The sequence below is a fragment of the Lathamus discolor genome, chromosome 1 (genome assembly GCF_037157495.1).
Source record: "Lathamus discolor isolate bLatDis1 chromosome 1, bLatDis1.hap1, whole genome shotgun sequence".
In the NCBI taxonomy this organism is placed as follows: domain Eukaryota; kingdom Metazoa; phylum Chordata; class Aves; order Psittaciformes; family Psittacidae; genus Lathamus; species Lathamus discolor.
Genome location: NC_088884.1, coordinates 67,643,557 through 67,663,036, shown reverse-complemented (window position 1 = coordinate 67,663,036; position 19,480 = coordinate 67,643,557). Strand labels below are relative to the sequence as shown.

Sequence of the window (19,480 nt, the reverse complement as noted above, 5' to 3'; positions counted from 1 at the left end):
GCCCACCAACTAACTGGAAGCTCAACCTGCGAGCAAGGACCGGCCTCCCTGCCAGGGCAAACCTGGGCAAGTGTTCATAGGTCTTCAAAGGCAGTGCCGTATACCTGAACAAAGAGCATACAGCTGATTATTAAATAGTACACATTTTATTAACTTACAACTCCGTAACAAACTACTGAATTGCAGTAAGAATATGGTTATCGTAGGCTTAATAAAACAGGGTTGCTTGTTATCCTGAGTTTGCTAGATGAAGCCTTACTCTTTAAAGATCTATAAGAAAGCTAAAGTGCTCAATTATCTTATTTAGTCCCTTCCTCCCCAGTTAGGCATCAGCCATGGAATACTGAGCCCTTCACTGGGCAGATGCTCACATACCTGGATCACTAACTGCCCACTGAAGTACAACCCTTCTCCCCCATTATTCTCTTGGTGGGGAGACAAAACCTAGCAGCCAGGTTTCATGTTAGTCCAAGGTGCTATATTTCAACTGGAAGGAAGCAGGAACCTGCTGCCTCTTCTCTAGTACTTTGGGAAACTAAGATACTCAACATGATATGAGGCATTTGGGATTGCAGTGTGTTCTTCTGATATTCTCTCAGTAAAACACATAGCTCCTGGCCACTGGCGAAGTGGGTGAAACTCAAACTTGATCATGAAATGGGATCGAGATGTAATAATTGATAGGAGTCCCCAGTTCAAACTGCCCCCCCCGCCCCCCCCCAGCAGCTCTACATTATCAACTGAACAGAAATCAAGCTTTTCTTGAGAGATTAGCAACTAGGAACAGCTCTGGATGAGTGCTCATGACAAGTTAGGCAAAAAAAGCTTCCCAGTGTGATTCCAACTGAAGCAGCTTGAATGCCTGAAGTAAAAAATCCTGATGAATGTGACTCAATTCTCACAATGTCAAGCTAGTAAGAGTTTCTCAACATAAAGTTAAAGGTCAAGGCAGAAACTCCTGGTACATGACCAGCACAGATCTGTAACATCCGGAGAAGTCGCTGAGCAGTGGCAACTCGTATCCTTTCCAACTGGAAACAAAATCGAGAAATTATTTCAGCAACAGAAAAGAAAAGCAGTGCAAAGCTGTGATAAAATAAAACCAAAAACAGAGCAGGCATTAAGTATGGTTCAGAGCAGCCAGATACAGAAACCTCCAAACAGGCCTGTTTACTCCCCTAATGTTAAGGAAGGTACAGTGTTGTCAGCTGAAAACCCTGAAGGGCTTGCCAAAGGCACAGATATTACCTGCTCGTAGGGAAGTGATCTCTGAGGGTGGAATGATGAACACACAGAAAAGTGAACACACATTTGCTGAACGCCAAACTCTCCCTTCAGCTTTTCAGACCAAACAGGTAATTGGAAAGAGTGGCGTATCAGATGGCAAAACAGCCTGTGAAGCAACAAAGCCTGGCTAACAGGGAACATTATATAGACAAGAGAGTCACATGGCAAATAACGGCTATGGGGCTCCCAGGAAGAGAAAATGCCTCAAAGAACAAGCGTACCGAGGCTTTGTGTATCAGTGAAGTCTTTGTTAATTTAGACTCGGCTTCCTGAGGCTTTGAAGTAGCACAGAAATAAGCAGGTAATTTACAAGACCCATTTCGAGAACAGCCAGACTCCTGTACCTCTACTACTCTTACAGAGTATGGTCTTTGACACTTAAGCAAGACAGTAGTGTATGTACATATATTTATTGCTAAAGTAATGATGTTCCTGAGGATCAGAGAGCACTGGAATGCACAAAACCCTACAGACACCAAATCAGCACCTTACCTCCAGCTCACAGTATAGCACAGGACTGCAGTAGACTTCTCCCAGTTTCCAGATGGAACTCATTTCTACACTGCAGTAATTCACCCTGCCAACTACAGAAAAAGATTTCCCGTATTACAAGCCACACATTCAACATCCAGTTAAGAAAAGTACAGGGAATTCCGCATCCACAAAATTATCCAGAGCTAGCTATGAGAGCACTGTAGAAGGTAAGGCAACAGTGAGCAGTACAAACAGAATGGTACAAGACTCACAATGGAATTAGCACAGAAGTATTTCATAATACTAATGTGGAATAGTACTATCACATTACCAAGTACTGTAACATTCCCATTTTGGATAAGGGACTGGTACACTATTGTCAGCACAGTATGAATCTTCCACTCAGCAGTAGAAGCCCTCCTAGCTCATGTGGCTTCACAGAGTGCTCAAGTCTCTGAGGAATTAACTTGCTCAGGAGAGCTATAGCACAGGACAACACTAAGACTCTTTCTCACCACAGAATTAGGCTTTCTGAGCCCAAAATTCCAAGGACACAGGACCTCTAGGCCAACACTGAGCAGTACAGTCTGTCCACTCCAGTTGCACAGAGCTGAAGCAGGGAGGATACAGGAAAACGCTCTCTCTACTTGAGGGGGGGGCGGAGGAAAGAGATTAGAGGCACAACAGGGCCAGACAGTACACAGCAGGGATACCAGTGTTGTATTAAAACCATACTTAATAGTTTAGTAGCTCATCCATTTAAATGCATTTTATTACCACAGTATCATATGCTCCTCGCTGCTTATTAAGATAATCATTAAGACAGATCTGCAAGAGCAGATAGAATAGACTTCTACAGTACCACAGGAAAAAAATACAAATCAATAACACAAATCATATTCAGGGATTAGGGACAGAGAAGAGAGGTCTCACTGGCAAAAACAAGGAGAAAACAAGTGAGCATAAGACAAGAACTGTGTTTCATCTAAGAAGACAATCAAAAACCCCCACAGGTGAGTTCAGATATAATTTAAACAAAGCTTTTGAGAAAGCCACTGGTTTCCTTTGTCTTGTTTCAAGTTAAGTCACTGTTTTAAGGCAAGCAACCGTGAGTTGTGCTGCTTAGAGAGGAGGAAGAGGGCAGATGCCATACGTACCCCCAGTGACAAGAAAGCACACTTTCCCAAGGAAGAAGCTGGCAGCCACATGAGCTAAGGAAGCTTCGACATTCTTCAAGCTGCCAGAGAAACACAGATAATCCAGTTGGACAGGGAGGTAAAAACAGTTCAGCATAAGGACAAATAGAATAACTTTCAGAAGCACATTTAGAAATCCAATGATGTTAACATCTGCTGATCTGAGAGCTGGCAGAGTTATGCTCTGTGCCAAAAGCATGGCATGAGAGCTCTCTGTAATACCCACAGCTGTTTAATAATCCATAACATATCCTTTTCTACCCAAGACTCAACAGTTAGACTTAGTTTGAATGGTCTCCTCTGTGATTTGCGGACACTAAGCATCCACATTCATTAACAACCAACAAGACTTCAGCACTACTTTGGCTCTTTCAGAAGAGCTAGCCCACACACTTCCGCAGCACCATTTGTGCTATAAGTATGCAGCTGGGCCTGTCATTTTTGGTAAATGAGAGCCCAGGATCATCACTCACAAGTTAAGTAAATAATAAAATGCTGACTTCTGTGCCTTAGCAAGTTTTTACTTATGGCCTGGGGACTGAAACATCATTTCTACAAAGATGAGCACAAGATGAGAGAAAAGGGATCATCCCTGCAGACCTTTCTCTTTTACCTAAAGACATCCGCAGTGCTGATCCAACTCGACCAGCAGTATCAGTGAACTGGGGACACGGATGCAGCAACTGGCAGGTTATTAGGTAGCACTACCCAGTGTACATCAGCCCTCTGCATATTACAGAACTTAACAGCATGACCATCATTTCCATCTAATTTTAGAGACAGCATCTTTTCAAAGCTCAGTTCCCATCACCACATATCCGTATTCGGGAATAAATTCTGCCTTCTCTGCTATGGCAACTTAGTGCACAACAAGCATGTTATTAGACAGAGCAGTTCAGAACTAATCCTTGCTGAAGGCCAGAAAACCACTGCATATATTACTGAGCTGTTCCACCACAGCAAGTCTTGGCTTTGAAACCCACTATTTAGAAATTCTGACACAGTAAAAATATAAATTTATTTATCAATCCAAGAAAGAATATCAGTTTCCCCTCTCAGATTTTTGCCCTTCTTTTACCTGTATTTGCTCTTGATGTCAATCATAAACACAATCAGATCTATCCTGGGCCGAAGATGATCCCCCTCTGAAGGTAAGGGGAGGGATGTAGCAAGATGACTGAAAGAGAATAAATTGTCCAGTTTAACCAACTAGCTTGGCAAGATATTATCCACTTAACCACATCCAGATAACCATCACAGTTTACCATGTAGCAAGTTACCAGAAAGCATACTAAACATGTAGGAACTGAAGAGACGCTGCAATTCTTTAAGTGGTATTCCAATATCATAGGCCTACTCATAGCTGCTGACAGCCACAATGGTACTTGCTAGACAAGCTTGTTTATAATGGGAAGCTTATTAGAGCATAACAAGACTCACGGAAGCATTTGCTCCCAACAGATTCATACAGCAGTCATTTAATTGTTAAGAAGAGTCCTTTCTAACAAAGCAAATCCCAGTACTTTACTGGTATATTTTGCTGCCAAGTTTCATTTAAAATGCACCAGTGCTTTCCTGTCACGTTCCAAAGATACTGCTCATGCTCTCACACAGGAGAGGCTACCTTCTCAAACGCCCATGATAGAGGTGTGTTGTATTCACAAAACCTTAAAAATAGCGTATTATCACTAATACAGCTTTATAGATGAAGTTTTAATTCACAAAGAGCTCCTATTATACCATTACCCCTTTTTTTATCCCTTTCACTGCATCAGGAGTTACTAGATTGGTTGATATTTCCTTCTATTCAATATTACCACTGCTGATACAGCTGTTGGAAAAAATACAGGGTGGGGATTTTCTGTGTGTCTTCCCACTACAAGTAAAAAGAAAAAAAAGAGAAAAGCTTCAGTAGTGCCTATCTGGGCCTTCCACAGGCAAGCATCGTATTTTGGGAAGTTCACCTGAAAGAGAGATTGGACAAAAAATAAATCCCAGAATTTCAATCTCTCTCACAATCCACTTCCTCTCTGGAAGCTGAGAGAGAAACACTGGTTTTGGTCTCCTAGGGGAACATTACTTCTAGCAATTAAATAAGGACTTCACAGCTTTCCCCAGCAGCCACAGACCACAGCACACATTCCCTCCTACTAATCACATGTAGTTTATACTTTTGTCTGCCAGTCTCCACATAAAGGTGTGTTGCTTCCTACAAGTAAGGAAGCTATGATTTAACGAAAACATTCTGAAGCAAACACAAGATATGAGCAAAGTGTGCTTGAAAGACACACTGCAACACAAGCAAGCTTATCAATTTAAAGTGCAATTTAGTGAGAAGCTGTGGTGAAAGGGAAGTCTCAGATCGCATTGTCTGGAAGCAGGTACGGAACTACCCAAAACTTCCACGATTTAGAATTCTACTATATACTATATTCTCCCATATGAAGACAGGCTGAGAAAGCTGGGGCTGTTCAGCCTGGAGAAGAGAAGGTTGCGTGAAGACCTCATAGCAGCCTTCTAGTATCTGAAGAGGGCCTATAAGGATGCTGGGGAGGGACTCTTCATTAGGGACTGTAGTGATAGGACAGGGGGTAATGGGTTAAAACTTAAACAGCAAAAGTTTAGATTGGATATAAGGAAGAAGTTCTTTACTGTTAGGGTGGTAAGGCACTGGAAGGGGTTGCCCAAGGAAGTTGTGAATGCTCCATCCCTGGCAGTGCTCAAGGCCAGGCTGGACAGAGCCTTGGGCAACATGGTCTAGTGTGAGATGTCCCTGCCCATGGCAGGGCAGTTGGAACTTGATGATCTTAAGGTCCTTTCCAACCCAAACCATTCTACGATTCTATGATATTTAAACCAACATCACTAGATGATGCCAGTAGCCTCCAGATATGCGCTGCAGAAGCCTTTTTTCCCCAGGTGAAAAGAGACACAAGAACCCCAGCCCTGCAATTCTCTCAACAGCTGTATCTGGCAGGTAGTCTTGCCAGAAAACACTATATTGCTTTGTAATGTGTATAATCCCAAAGAAGGTGAGCTAGGTGGAGAACCCCAACTGTCACACACTTATGGCTTCCCTAATGATACTAGGGCAGGAACTTATCTGCAGTATGCGCATAAGTTTCCATGCCTTAGGTAATTACCCAGCTATAGTAACAGTAGGCATCTAGTTATGGTGCTCCACAGCCCAACAGAGGCTGCAGGATTTGAACAGAAAATTGGGTTATTAATGTATTGTTAGCTAGCACAAACATCCAAAATGCCATGATGACAGCAATACAGTCACTAACTGGCTAGTAGATCATTAGCTCGAGTTTGCCTTTACTGCATAGCCTTGGATTACAGCAGCGAAATAACACAAATGCCTTCTGAAGAGCTGAATAAATTCATTTGGTCTTAGCAAGAGAGCTGTCAAGGACATTCCATCATTAAACGTTAGTTAATCAAGCTTTTTAAGAGAGGGCTTGTCATGCAGCTAAAGTTGGAATTCCAAATGCATCTTAATAGCCTGAGGAGGAAAAGCACATGCATGCACAGAAAATCGAAAATGGCTATGAAGAGCATCAAAAGCAATGGTCATCTTTCAGCAAAACTTGTTTGGTTTCAAAGAGTTGCAAGCATTGCAACTTGTCCCATTTTGTCCCAGGATGTTAAGTTCATGTATATGCCTATCTCCCAGGAGAAGAAAAAAATACCTGTGCTCCTCTCATTCTCTTGCAATTTAGTAATCAAGCATCTGTGCCACATCCAAAGGGCAATGGTATGTGCACAGTGAACATGATGAATGTGAGCATTATTTCCACTCCCACATCTAGCCATGCCCAGACTGCTTGCCCTTGTCCTGGCTTCAGCTGGGCCAGAATTCATTTTCTTCCTAGTAGCTGGTACAGTGCTGTGTTTTGACTACAGTCTGAGAACAACACTGATAACACAGCGATGTTTTAGTTGATGCTGGGTGGTGCTTACCCTGATCAAGAACTTTTCTGTCTCATCCCCTGCCAGTGAGGAGGGACACAATAAGCTGGGATGAAGCAAAGACAGGACACTTGACCAGAACTTGCCAAAGGGGTATTCCATACCACAGCACATCATGCCCAGTATATAAACTGGGGGGAGCTGGCTGGAAGGGGCCAGTTGCTGTTCAGCAAAGAGATGGGCATCAGTCAGTGGGTGGTGAGCAATTGTACTGTGCATCACTTGTTTATTCCTTCCTCTCTCTGAAGGAAACATAAAATATTATAACAATATGAATATTTCCTACTGTTATAACATTTTACTTGTACTTCAATTATGAAACCGTTCTTATCTCAACCCATGGGTTTTTACACTTCTTCCCGTTCCCCTCCCCATCCCACCGGTGGGGGGGGTGAGGGCAGTGAGCGAGCGGCCGCGTGGTCCTTTCCCTGCTGGGCGAGGTTAACCCCACCACGCTGGAGGCGGACCGCGTTTCCCCCCGCGGTAACGCACTCCAGCGTTCACCACAGCACGTTCTCTGAAGCAGAAACGCCGTGGACCCTCATCACAGCCGCCGCTTTAGCTCCACCTCTCGGACAAGGCGGCGGCAGGCAGCAGTAGGATCCCGCTCCCCACCACTCACATGCTAATCTTGAAGCTCTTCTTCTCCTGGAGCATCGCCTTCGCCAGCTCCTGCTGGAGCCCTTCGTCCGAGCCCACCAGCTGCGCGGACAGAGAGGGAAAGCGCGGTCAGAGGCCGCTGGCAAAAGGCGCCCGCGGTGCCGAGGGTCGCGCACGAACCGGCACCGGAGCCAGCACGACCGTCGCCCCTGAAGGGACGGAGGGGGTCGGAAAGCGTACCGGGAAGGGTACGCGGGGCCGCGGCGCAGGCGGACGTACCAGCAAAGTGGCGGAGTTGAGCACCGGGAGCTTGTCGAAGGGCCGCAACACCGCCATTGCTCACCCGCCGGGATTCAAACCGACGCAGTGACGTGCACGTCGGGGGCGGGGCTGCCAGCGCGCATGTGCGTTGGGGAGGGGAGAGGGCGCTGTCCGGGGGGGGCAGTGAGGGCCGTGCTGTGTGGTGCCACCGCGCGGCTTCCGCCAGAGGGGGCCGGTGCGAGCCGTGTCCGAGCGGGGCCTGGGCGCTGCCGGGGATGGGGCAGCCGCGGCTTCCTTGGGCAGCCTGTGCCAGCGCCTCAGCGCCCTCACAGGGAAGAGCTGCTTCCTGACATCAGATCTCGATCTCCCCTCTGCCAGGTTAAAGCCGTCCCCCCTTGTCCTGTCACTCCCTGCCTGTGTAAGAAGCCCCTCTCCAGATTTCTTGTAGCCCTTTTAGGCACTGGGAGCTGCTCTAAGGTCTCCCCAGAGCCTTCTCTTCTCCAGGCTGAACAAGCCCAGCTCTCTTGGCCTGTCTCCATTGGAGAGGTCCTGCAGCCCTGTGGCCATCTTCATGGCCTTACTCTGGACTCGCTCCAAGAGCTCCGTGTCCCTCTTGTGTTGGGGACCCCAGAGTTGAACACAGTACTCCAGGTAAATACAATAGCTAGGGAAGGGAATGTTGCTAACAGCGCACAGCAGCAGCACTCAGCGTTGCATGCCGAATTGTCCTGTGTGAGGTGTCGCAGCAGCTCCTGCAGCCCCAACCTCCACCCTCCCCTTTCCAGAGCATCTCCCCCTTGCCCCTAGGGTTGGCTGGCCCCTGCCCAGCCCAGCACTCCCCTGTCCATGAGACAGGCGGGAAGGAGCCTGTGCTGAAGCACTGCAGTTCTGGAGGTAAGGCTGAGCTTTCCTTAGTCCAAGATCAGAGCAGGAGGATGACTTGCACTGATGTAAAGGCCTCAGAGGTCCAGTGGCCCCCAGTGGCCTGCGGTCTCCTTTGCTGCATCTCCTGCTCTTTGGCTCACCCCCAGGTTTGGCTCCAGCTTGGCGTGGGGCAGGGTCCAGGACCCCCTCAGCTCCCTGCTGGGGCTGGCCCTTCCTCCGCCATCAACCAGGTTACCTGTGAATGCCAGATGTGCCTTGGGGAGGAGGAAGGCCACAGGAGGATGAAGACATCTCCCCCCGCTGCAGCAAGCAGGAGAGGGGAGGCGGAGGGGAGCGAGGGGGGTGTAATGTAAGCTGACATCACATGGCTGCCGTGGCTTTTTTGATCTTGACAAAGGCAGACGGTTCCGCTCCTCCTTGCCAGCATGAGACAAATTACAGGTGAAGCAGAAGAGATTACAGGGTATTTCTGGTTGTTGTTGAGTTTGACGGGGGGAAGGGAGGACGAATCCAGGGCAGACGTGTCCTGAAGATGGGAGGCAGGCAGATGCGGTAAATAAAGAGACCCAGCTCCCGGGTTCTGGGGAGATGGGGAACAGTTAGGACAATGCTCCTCTGGGCTGCTGAGGTGTTTGTCTTCTTCGTGCTCCTGTTGCCTGCCCTCTGGCTGTGCAGCAGGACCTGGGTGCTTCAGTGTCTGGTGGGGGAGATGCTCGCTGTTCCCTGTCCCTTCAGGCTTCCTCCTTTTCACAACCTGCTGTCTGTTGAGGTGCGGTGGGTCATGGGGAGCTACCACCAATCCCACAGTTATTTTTCCTTGTCCCTAGCAGGTTATTGGCTGTCCCTGGGCAGAATTCCCTTGGCAGGGCTGACCCCCACCTTCCTGTGGGGACACAGAGGTTCATCCCGCTCCCTCTGTGTGCAGCCTTCACTGTACCCTTTAGCCAGAGGGGGTCTTAACCCCTTACCAACAGAGGGGTTAATGGGATGGGGGAGTGCAGTGGTACTGCCGATCGCTGCCTGAAAGTCCAGGCTTTGGCAGAGCAAATGTACTCCTGGGATGCAAAGCCACTGACAGATAGCTGGCACTGCGAGCTGCGCCAGGCAGATTCACTTTGCCTTCCTTCCTCTTTGAAATGCGGGCAGGGATGCTCCACGGGGGATGCAAAGCCAGCAGAGCGAGCTCACCTCTGTGGGGAGCCAGAGGGGAGAGCAAGAGTCACCGTCTTGCACCCTCAATGGCTATTTACCCATAGACCAGGGGGCATGAAATAGATCTAATGCCAAAGGGTAGCATTTATAAACTGCTTTTCATGGGAGAGAATAGCATAAGGAGGTGGAGACTCAGACTGGCAATGTGCCTGCAGCTCTTGTCTAAATCTGTAGCTTGGCAAGGAGAGGAAGAGAGAGGGTTGAGACACAATTGGTGATGGAGCCTGGGGTATATTTTACATACCACTGTATGGCTGTGTCAGGCCGTTTCACCTCTTTCCACCCTGTTTCCAGTTTGCAAAGCAGGAATAGTGAGTCCATCTCCCCTGCTGAGCAGTGCAGGAGAGCTGATGCAGGGGTGTCAGCGCTCTGGCCCCCAGCTCAGGCAGAAGGGGCAAGAGCAGGGCATGATACAGAAGGGGAAAGCTCCTGATTGTACCCTGTGGGGCACTTTATGTTGCTGTGGTAGAATAAACCATTCAAAAAATGAGTAGAAGTGTAATTGTAACCAAAGTGAAGATGCTCTGGTGCTGCCAATGAGGGCAATTTGCATCAGTGAGACTTGGCCTGGCCATTACCAGTCCTCCCTGGGAATGATGCAGTCACTTCTGCAGCAGGACAGCACCAGCTGCTAGAAAAAATGTTATACAGCACCCCTTGCGCTCTTGTATCCTTGGGTACTTTGCTGTGTACTGCACCCAGTGGGTTGATGGCTGAATCTTGAGATACTTTCTCTGAATGATCATAGAACCACAGACTGGTTTGGGTTGGAAGAGACCTTAAAGCTCATCCAGTTCCAACCCCTGCCATGGGCAGGGACACCTTCTGCTAGACCAGGTTGCTCCAAGCCCTGTCCAACCTGGCCTTGAACACTGCCAGGGATGGGGCAGGCACAGCTTCTCTGGGCAACCTGTGCCAGTGCCTCAGCACCCTCACATGGAAGAATTTCTTCCTTATCTCTAAGCTAAAGCTCCCCTCTGTCAGCTTAAAGCCATTCCCCCTTGTCCTGTCACTCCATTCTCCAAGCAGCCAGAGGAGCAAAGGAGACAGGCTTTGGAAATGGTCTCGAAAGGAGTGCTGCCCCCATTGTGGTCCCCGTTGTCTCAACACCCACTCCCACATCTCCTGGCAGTGGTGGCTTCATCCCAGCCCCGTTCAGCATGAGTTTTGGTGATGTCACCTGGCCATGTTTCGCTGTCTCTGAGCTGAGCTCTCACAGTGCTGCCCAGGAAGCTTGCAGAATACAAACTCGTGTGTATTTCATTGCACTTGTTCTCTCACTAATAGATAAAAACAATATCAGTTGCAGCAAGCGCTAATTGTTAGGGAAACTAGTGACATTTCCACATATGTTGCTGGCAAGTTCAGCTTCCTTTGGCAAGGGCTCTCTCCAGCTATCATTAGGCACAGAGTAAGTCTGATTTTTCCATTCTGCTCTTTAATTTAAGTCACCGTAGACATTTCCTTAGCTTTTTGATCAACTCAGCAAAGCTTCTCAATTGGGTTTCCTTACTGGAAGCTGCAGTAGCACCCAGAAGGCAGGTTATTCTGCTTTTCCACCAGAGTATCTGACTCATGCCCTCCCATGCACCCAGGGTGCCCTTTGCGTCCTGCAGCAGCTCCCTCCCCTCCAGCAGCCGAGCAGGGAGGTATTTCTGTGACTCTTGCAGGAGTTTCGCCCTCTACTGCAGATGTTGGGGGAGGCTAGTTTGATACAGTCCAACTTCTCCCATGCCTCTGCCGACCTTGGGACAGTAGTGTTTAGGGGATTGGTGCTGCCTTAAAACCAGGCAGACTAGTGTCTGATTATCTTGGAAGATGCTGATAAAAGCCTAAGGGATGCTAAAGAATGCCAAGAAAACTTGTTAGGAAAAAACTTGAATGACGCTTAATCAGGTTTGGGATTAAGCTGAGCTCAGTATGTTGTTCATGCTGTGATTTCTGGGCATGCGACAAGCAGGAAGCATGTGGCTGAGGTTGCCCAACCATCTCCTTTTTCTCCAGCCAGGGCTTTTGTCTGAGAAGGGTTTCATGGTCTCTGCTCTGGCTGGGTGACCCTCTCACATCAAACCCAACCCCATGCTTGCCTTCGTCACGCAGGTGAATCTGTGGGTGCCCAGACATATGGAGAGAGTCAGAAGCTTGGTGGTGGGCAAGTATCCTTGAGTGGATGGCTTTGAGGGGCTTGTGTGTGCACAGCCGCTCAGGGGCTTCCTGCAAGTGAGGTGGAAGCGGCTGGAAGTCCCCCAGGGCCAGGCAGAATGATATGCACATGCTTATGCCTGGAAGATGCTGAGTGGCGCACAGCAGCCTTATTCATAGTGAAAGCTGAACAGCAGTGAAGCGTTTCCATGTGGTTTGAGCTGTACGTGGAGCCTGGAGCTGTCTCAATGCTGTACCTCTTGTCAGAAACCAAAGGATGTGACAGCACCTGAGAGCCCTGTCACAGGCAGCAAGAGCTGCCGTGGAGTCAGAGGTAGGGGCTCTGCAAGCGCATCCCAGCTCCTGTGCTCATTTCCTGCTGCCTCCAAGAGTACTTTGGACTCAGCTGGGAGAGTTCTTGAAGCAAGGGCGACTGCCATGTCATGACATGTACTGTGCCTTTGCCTACCCTTAGGGTTTGCTCTGGGAACACAACAAATAATATCCTTTCAACATCTTACTTTTTGTTTTAAATCTATTTGGCTTTTGGTTTGTCCAAACCACATTTCTCCCAGTACTGTCAAAACCATGAGGCCTATGCTTTCCTCCTAATGCAGTGGGATTAGTGAAGCAGTTACTGCACTGGTGGTCAAGGTGGGTGTCACGGTTGAATCTCAGTGAGGTTAAAATTAAGGTGCGATTGCAGGCTTCTCCCTGGAGGCACATGGCTACCATATGGAGTGCCCATCAAACCAAGAAGCAGTTGGCTAATCCTGATGCATCTGATCCTCCAAGCAGATACCCGCTAGGTAGAAGGGTATATTGAGCCTATACTCAGTGCTTGTAAGCTATTATGAAGTTACATCAAGCAGAAGTGGGGCTTGGGAGGACAAAAGGAGGATCAGGAGGAAATGGTGGAGTGTGCCAGACATCTTCCACGGCTCCTAGCACAGCCCTGTCCCTGCACCGATGCATGAAACCCCAGTGCAGACCAGGAGACAGGTCCCTTGGGTGTATCACCATTGGAGCCAGCAAGCACATGTGGGGTCTGTGACCAACCTGGGGAGAGAACGAACCCCTTTGTGCCTGGAACACAATCTACTGGGAAGCCAAACCTTGCACCTCACAGCGCCTGGGGCATAGGCATGTAGCAGGCATGAAGGTGGGGCTCAGACAGTTTGGTGGGTATTAGTAGTCCCCAAGCCTTGACAATCACCCCCTGCAGGCGCCTGCAGGGCTGTAGGTGTCAGAGACTAAGCAGGCAGGGCTGGGCGGCACAGGCAGCTCTCAGGGCTGGAGGCTGGTTGTTTGATGGATTTTGTTAAAACACTTGCATTAAACGACTTCTGCGTCATGGTGAAAAATTCCCTGTGTACAAAAAACCCCAAAACACAAACAACAACAACAGCAAAATAGCTTGGTAGCTGTTTGGTGCTGTTTGTTCTGTGCTGCTTTGAAAAGCCAAAAATGGTTTGACATTGCAGCAGCAGTGACAGAGCCAGGTATGGATCCAGGAAACAAGGTATTTCACTGAGCAAAACCACTACTTCAGGCAGCGATGTTTTTGTTTTCTGCTGGAAGACACTTTTGGTCAGTGTCGATCATTTCATTTTTGCATAAACTCCTCAAAGGGAGCACCAACCTCTCTCCCCCTTCCACTCCTGCTTCCCCCTGCCTCCATCCCGCTGCTGACAAGCCCCCAGCCCCTGGCGGGGCTCACCGGTAGAGCTGCGGAACCTTAACATCTCGTACATTGCCATCATCCCGAGCCCACACACGTCTCCCCCAGCACTTCGCCTCCTCCCCAGCCCCATCCTGAGAGGACTCAGCCCGGCGGAGAGCAGCTCCTCCGGCGCTGCGGGCTGCGGATGATGCGGGAAGAGGGAAGAGCATCTCTCGGCCGCGTCTCCCGTGGCTCCCGCCCGGGTACCATGTGCGGGTGAGCTCGGGAAGCCCGTTGCCATAACGACGACTGCTAAAATCCTCCCCCCGCCTCCAGCTCTCCCGTACGCGGGAATGCAATTGGTGCAGACGCTCCGTCCTCCGGGGGCTGAGGCCGGCGGAGGGTGCCCTGGGGAGGCTGCAGCGGGGCTGTAGCTGCCGGGGAGGGGATGGGGGAAGCCCCCAGGAGCCACGGTGGGGAATGAGGCTGCGTGTCACCCCTGCCCGCGCCCGCCATCCCTCCTTCCCTCCCTCCTTCCCTCCCGGCTTCCCTCCTTCCCTCCCGCCCCGCGCCCGTCGCCTCTCACTGTCGCCCTCCTCTCCCGGAGCGGGGTCCCTTCTCCCCGGCACTGCCAGGCTGGGGAAAGAGCCCGACTCATCCCGACCGGCCCGGCTGATGCCGGAGGGAGCAGCCTCAGCCCGTCTCCCTGCGGCCGTGGAAGGAGGTAGGAGGCACGTTGCAGGCCAGGTGACGGGGTTTTGTCGGGGATGCAATGTATGGGAGCGGGGTCGTGTCCTGGTCCCCAGCCATCGGCAGCCCCTTGCCCCAAGCTGCTCCGGGGTGCCCAGTCCTGGGGGTTCTTTTATAGTCGGGGTGAGCCCGTGGCTGGTAACGCTGCAACTTGGTGTGTGCTCCCACCCATTCACACAGGAGGGGTTTGTGCCTGAAGTCACCCATGTCCTGGCACTCTGCATGGCACTCCTGCCTCACTCACCCCTGCCTGGTCACCACTAGGTTTCTATGTCCCCTGCAGACCCCCTCTCCCTGCTCCTGGCCTCTCCTGAGCAGTTTCTGCGCAGTCACTTTCAGTATGCCCCCGGGTTGCCCATCACAAGGGCACCCGCAGCACATGGGGGGGGGGGGGGCAGCGGAAGGTGGCATGAGGGGATCCAGGGGTGACACTGAAGGAGAGCGGTTGGAATGACACATGTAGCAGGGATTTCTAAAGGGTCAGTCAGCTTACCTCCGTGAGACACTGTCTCAAATGAAAGACCAAGAACACTTACCTGTCTTTGGGAGGTCACAGATGTCCCATTGCAAAATGGGGAGCTGAGTTCCACTGGTCCAACAGGGTTAGGGCACATTTAATGTATGCAGGGCTGCTCCAGAAAGCTGACATCTTTGAATAAAACTCCCTCTTTTCAGCATTTTCAGCCAAAATCTGCTCACCCACCTGACAAGAGCAAGGGCTTTGCTGGGCCAGTCCTGCAGAGGCTGTGTGTGTGGGGAATGACACCTCAGCTTAGCCATGGCCAGGGACTAGGCGAGTGAGGGGGGGATGCAGCACGAGGTGAGGGCTGCATAGCAAGTAGACTGAAGAATAGGTTGCTGGCAAGGAGCTGGGAAATGCTGGCGCTGCTGGCTACAGAGAAAGGATAAACTGGGAAGTCTGTAAGGCTGCTTTTTATTGCGGTACTTTTTGGATGGCAGCTTCACTCCCAGGTTTGGAAAGCAGACGGTCAGGGAAGGAAATGAGGTTGCTGGCTTTCCTCCTGTCGTACCAGGGGCTCCAAGCCAGAGTCACCTTTCCTGCCCATTGGTGTCATGAGCTGGGACCGATGGCAGAGGCACCTCTGGAAGAGGGGTTTGCAGCATCCTTGGCCACCAGCCTGGCTGCGGCAGCTGAGGGGTGCAGGGGGTGCACAGGAGCTGCTTCTACAGAGCATAGAGAAAAGTTGCACTGAGGGGGCTCTGGCCAAACCTGGACCTCAGGCTCCTGTCAGGGGGCATGATCTGTGCCCGGTTCCTTCTGGAAGCCCCGCAGCAGGATCCCTGCTCCCCACAACACACCTGCAGTGTTACTGCAGGCTGGGGCAGGGGGCTTCTCCTGAGGCAGGCAGAGGCAGCCATGAAGAGGTGGGAGCAGCACCAAGACTGCCCTTTGATCCCAGCCATATGGTGGCCAGCACTGAGCTGCCCAGTCCCATTGCTCTTGATCAGGTGGAGCAAGGACCTGGCAAAAGGGAGCTGTGAATCATTGAGAAGGAGATGGAAAAAGTCCTCCAGGACTTGGCAATGGTAGGAGCAGCACCGTGGGCAGCAAACCCAATGGCTGCTGAAAGCCAAACAGCGTGGTAAGAGGAGGCAAAATCCTCTGAGGTCTTCCCTGTCATGCAAAGAGAACAGATAAGTATCAACATCCATGCCAATAAGTGGGAGGAAATCAGGCATTTTCTCCAATGCTGGTAGTTTCTTGCTTACATTAACAAGAATTGCAACTTTATTCAGATCTAACCCTGCAACAATAAAGGTCTATTCAGAGAGCAGAGATGAACCTCATGCAAGTCTTGGTATAAGCAGGCAGGGATGGGCTCTCCTGCTGCAAGAGGCAGCATCCTCACAGGCCAGGAGCAGGAAAGAGGATAGAGATCCTCAGAGGTCTCCCCAGCCTCCCCTGAAGTGCCCCACACAAGGAAGGTAGTGGACATGTGGTTGCAGGCTGAGGGGTGTCTTAGGGACAGTTGCAGGTGACATCTTTCAGGTATCTGGAAAAGCAGGAGCTTGGCATGGGTGCAGCTCTGCCCTATCTGCTGCCACTGAAATCAAGGGGCATTTCAACACCCCCACTGGAGTGCAAGCCTGGAGGGCTGCTTTTTGTGCCTGCGCCTGATGCTTCTGTGGGTTGTAATGCGGACTGCTCCATCACAAAGGATGGGGATAAGGGCTGGACACAAACATGGTGCCATTACAGCTTTTAAATGGCCCTGAGCCAGGGTGTATGTCGGCCAGGGCACCAGCAGGTTGTGGGGCTGGAACCCCATCAGCCTGCCCTCCATAAAGCTTCAGCCTTGGTGGCCAGGCAGGAGAGGTTTTCTGTCCTGCTCACTCATTTTTAGCACTGGATCTACAGCGATCACGCGTCTGTGTTGGTTTGTGTCCCCCAGGGCAGTGGTGCTCCAGACTTGGCACCTCGTTCCTGGGTGCCAAGGGCTTCCTGGCAAGACAGATCTGCTGCCCCTGGTAAGTGGCTCCCACTGCCCAGCACCTGATGTGATGTGGGGATCTGGGCTCTGCTCAGCCAAGCGCTGCAAGGTCCTTGAGCCCTGACAAAGCGGGACACAAAATAGGTGAGCAGCAAGGGAGGGCTCATCCCGAGCCGGACCATCTCAGACTGGGTATTCAGAGGGGTCATGGAGCATCAGGAGAAAGAGCAGCAGAATTCCCTACAAGCAGACAAGGAGCAGGGCTGGGGGCCTGAGGGCTCACCCTTGTCTGTGGGGAGGGAGCAGGACTGCCACTCAGTGAGGGGGTCCCAGCAATGAGCCAGAGGGATTGCTCTCTTCTAAAGGCTGAGGTGCCTTGGTGTGCGACCCAGCACAAACTGGGGTGCGGTGGGGCAGTGAGGAGGGGTGCAGGGAGGCTGGGCCCTGATGATGGGGCAGGTGTCTCATCATGAAGCTTGGTGTGTTTCTTGGGTGCTCCCACTGCATGGGGTTTCTTGCCTTTTCTCTGGCAGCCATGCCCCACTTCTTGGATTGGTTTGTGCCGGTGTATCTGATGATCTCTATTCTCATCCTGGTGGGCTTTGGAGCTTGCATTTACTACTTTGAGCCAGGACTCCAGGAAGCCCATAAGTGGCGAACTCAGAGGCCGATCATGGAACGAGACCTTCGGAAGACACTGATGATTCGGGACAACCTGGCCTTCGGGGTGCCCGAGGTCTGACACGCTGCCCATCTGGTCCAGAAGAGCCTCTCCTGCATGGACAGCAGTCTGCAAGCCTCAGCACGGATGATAGTCCAGCCCTGTGCAAGCTGGGCTGATAGCAGCTTTGCTCTTTGCTGGTCTGGGTTTTGTACCCACCGCTCAACTTTCTGCCCCTTTGTTTCTTAGGCGAGGTTTGTGTGACACTGTAGGCTCGGGGCTTCCCACATGCTCACAGCCCTCCACCCAGCCAGGGTCTTCTGCTCCTTCCCATGGCCAAGACTGGTGAATGACTCAAACGAAAGCTCCCTTGTCGATCATGCCTTCTCCCTCCCTGCCAGCCCAGTGCGAGGCCCCGTGTGTACAGGCAGGTTTGGGAGAGCTCCGAACCTGTGGCAGCAGGTTGTCTCAAAAGCCTCTCATCACCTCTCCTCCCACCCCAACACCCACCCTTGGGATGCAGTGGGTGCAGCAGTGAGTGCCCTATACAGGGCCCTGTGTGCCGCACTCCTGATGTCCCGGGGGATGTCAGACAGTGCCACATCTGCATGAGTCTGTGCATCCCATGCTGTCTCATGGACCTGCAGAGCGACCCACATCCCCAGGGTGCTGTGTCTGTGCTGTAGTCCCTGACGGCTGCTTTGGGCAGCAGGAGTCCCTCAAGCCAGCTGCCCGAGTCTGCCACATGTCCTAGATGGGCTCATGTCACTCAGTCTCTCCTGTGAACCTGTCAATGGAAGCTTTCTCCTCTATTCCCAAAGAAAGGAGGAGGGTGCCCTGGGCTGGTTTGGGTGAGCGATGCTCCGAGGGTAATCTCTGGGGATGAAAGTTAATTTCTAGCTCTCTGGTTTCTGGCTGAGGAAGGAATGGGTCAGAACATCCTGCAAACATCCCGAGTCTTTCTGGGACATTTCATCCCTCATTCAGTCCTTACATTCAGCCAAAACACCGAGATGTGAGTACCCTAACTGGGGAGTCTTGCTCTGCAGGGAGATGCAGTGAGTGCGATTACTCCTGTGCCCAAAGTAATGCTTGCCCTGGCAAGCAATTGCTCAAAGCGCAGGTGCAGCCTGAAACAGGTAAATCCCACGTACTTTTGTGCCTTGGTGACTTGGGCTGTGAGAGGGAAATGACGTGGGGTTGGGCTGCATGGTCTGCATGGCTCACATCCCCTGCCCGCCAGCACAACACAGCCATATCTCCAAGCGCCAGCTTGGAAACCTTCTCCCTCACCTCCACTCCCTTGTAACTGGGGACATGGTGTAGCAATAAAACACTCTGTACCGGAGCTGAGGGGCTTGGAACCACCAGGGACAGGTTACACCGTCCCTGTGGGAAGGGGGGTCTGGTCTCTGGGGCCTGCACCAGTGCAGGCTGCTCTGCCATCGCACCTTCTCCAAACCTGCCTTCACCCGCTGAGTGGAAAGGGAAGAGAGAAGCCACCAGCCTGGTAAAACCGAAGGGCTGGGTCTGCAACTGCTGCCCTCACCCGGCCGGCACCCGTGCTGTGATGGGGCTCCCCTGTGCCCTCCTCGGCGCCCTCCTCTGCGTGCTGCCCTGCCTGTTCTCACCTCCGCTCCGCTGATGACACGCTGTAGAAACCAAGCAAAAAGAAGACAACAAACAGGTCAGGGCTGAACTAGAGAGAAGCTGGTTGTTCATCTCCTCTGGCTCGTCTCGCACTGTCAGTCCTGCTGCAGCCAGTATTTAGCCAGGTATTTTCCATGTGTATGAAGGACTTTATTGCCAGCGGTGTCGAAGCCCTCCCCAGTGGAATAAAATTGTGTGATGGAATGCGTGGCCGATGCTTGGTTTTCCTGTTGCTCCCCCTGGGATCTGCCTCCCTCCAGCTCCAGGCAGG

At 51.2% G+C, this 19,480-nt stretch overlaps 2 protein-coding genes across 2 annotated transcripts; one reads left to right on the top strand and one right to left on the bottom strand.

The window, feature by feature from the left end:
• Positions 1-127: 127 nt before the first annotated feature.
• Positions 128-7,916, bottom strand: CENPM (centromere protein M). The gene is made up of 6 exons (XM_065677031.1): positions 7,812-7,916; positions 7,555-7,634; positions 4,036-4,134; positions 2,919-2,998; positions 1,780-1,871; positions 128-1,031 (listed from the first exon to the last, which is right to left on the bottom strand). The coding sequence occupies exons 1-6, from the start codon at positions 7,866-7,868 to the stop codon at positions 912-914; spliced, it is 528 nt and encodes a 175-aa protein (XP_065533103.1). The 5' UTR covers positions 7,869-7,916; the 3' UTR covers positions 128-911.
• Positions 7,917-14,277: 6,361 nt separating this feature from the next.
• On the top strand, positions 14,278-19,327 carry SMIM45 (small integral membrane protein 45). The gene is made up of 3 exons (XM_065665103.1): positions 14,278-14,419; positions 16,860-16,935; positions 17,432-19,327. The coding sequence occupies exon 3, from the start codon at positions 17,434-17,436 to the stop codon at positions 17,638-17,640; it is 207 nt and encodes a 68-aa protein (XP_065521175.1). The 5' UTR covers positions 14,278-14,419; positions 16,860-16,935; positions 17,432-17,433; the 3' UTR covers positions 17,641-19,327.
• The last annotated feature ends 153 nt before the right edge of the window (positions 19,328-19,480 follow it).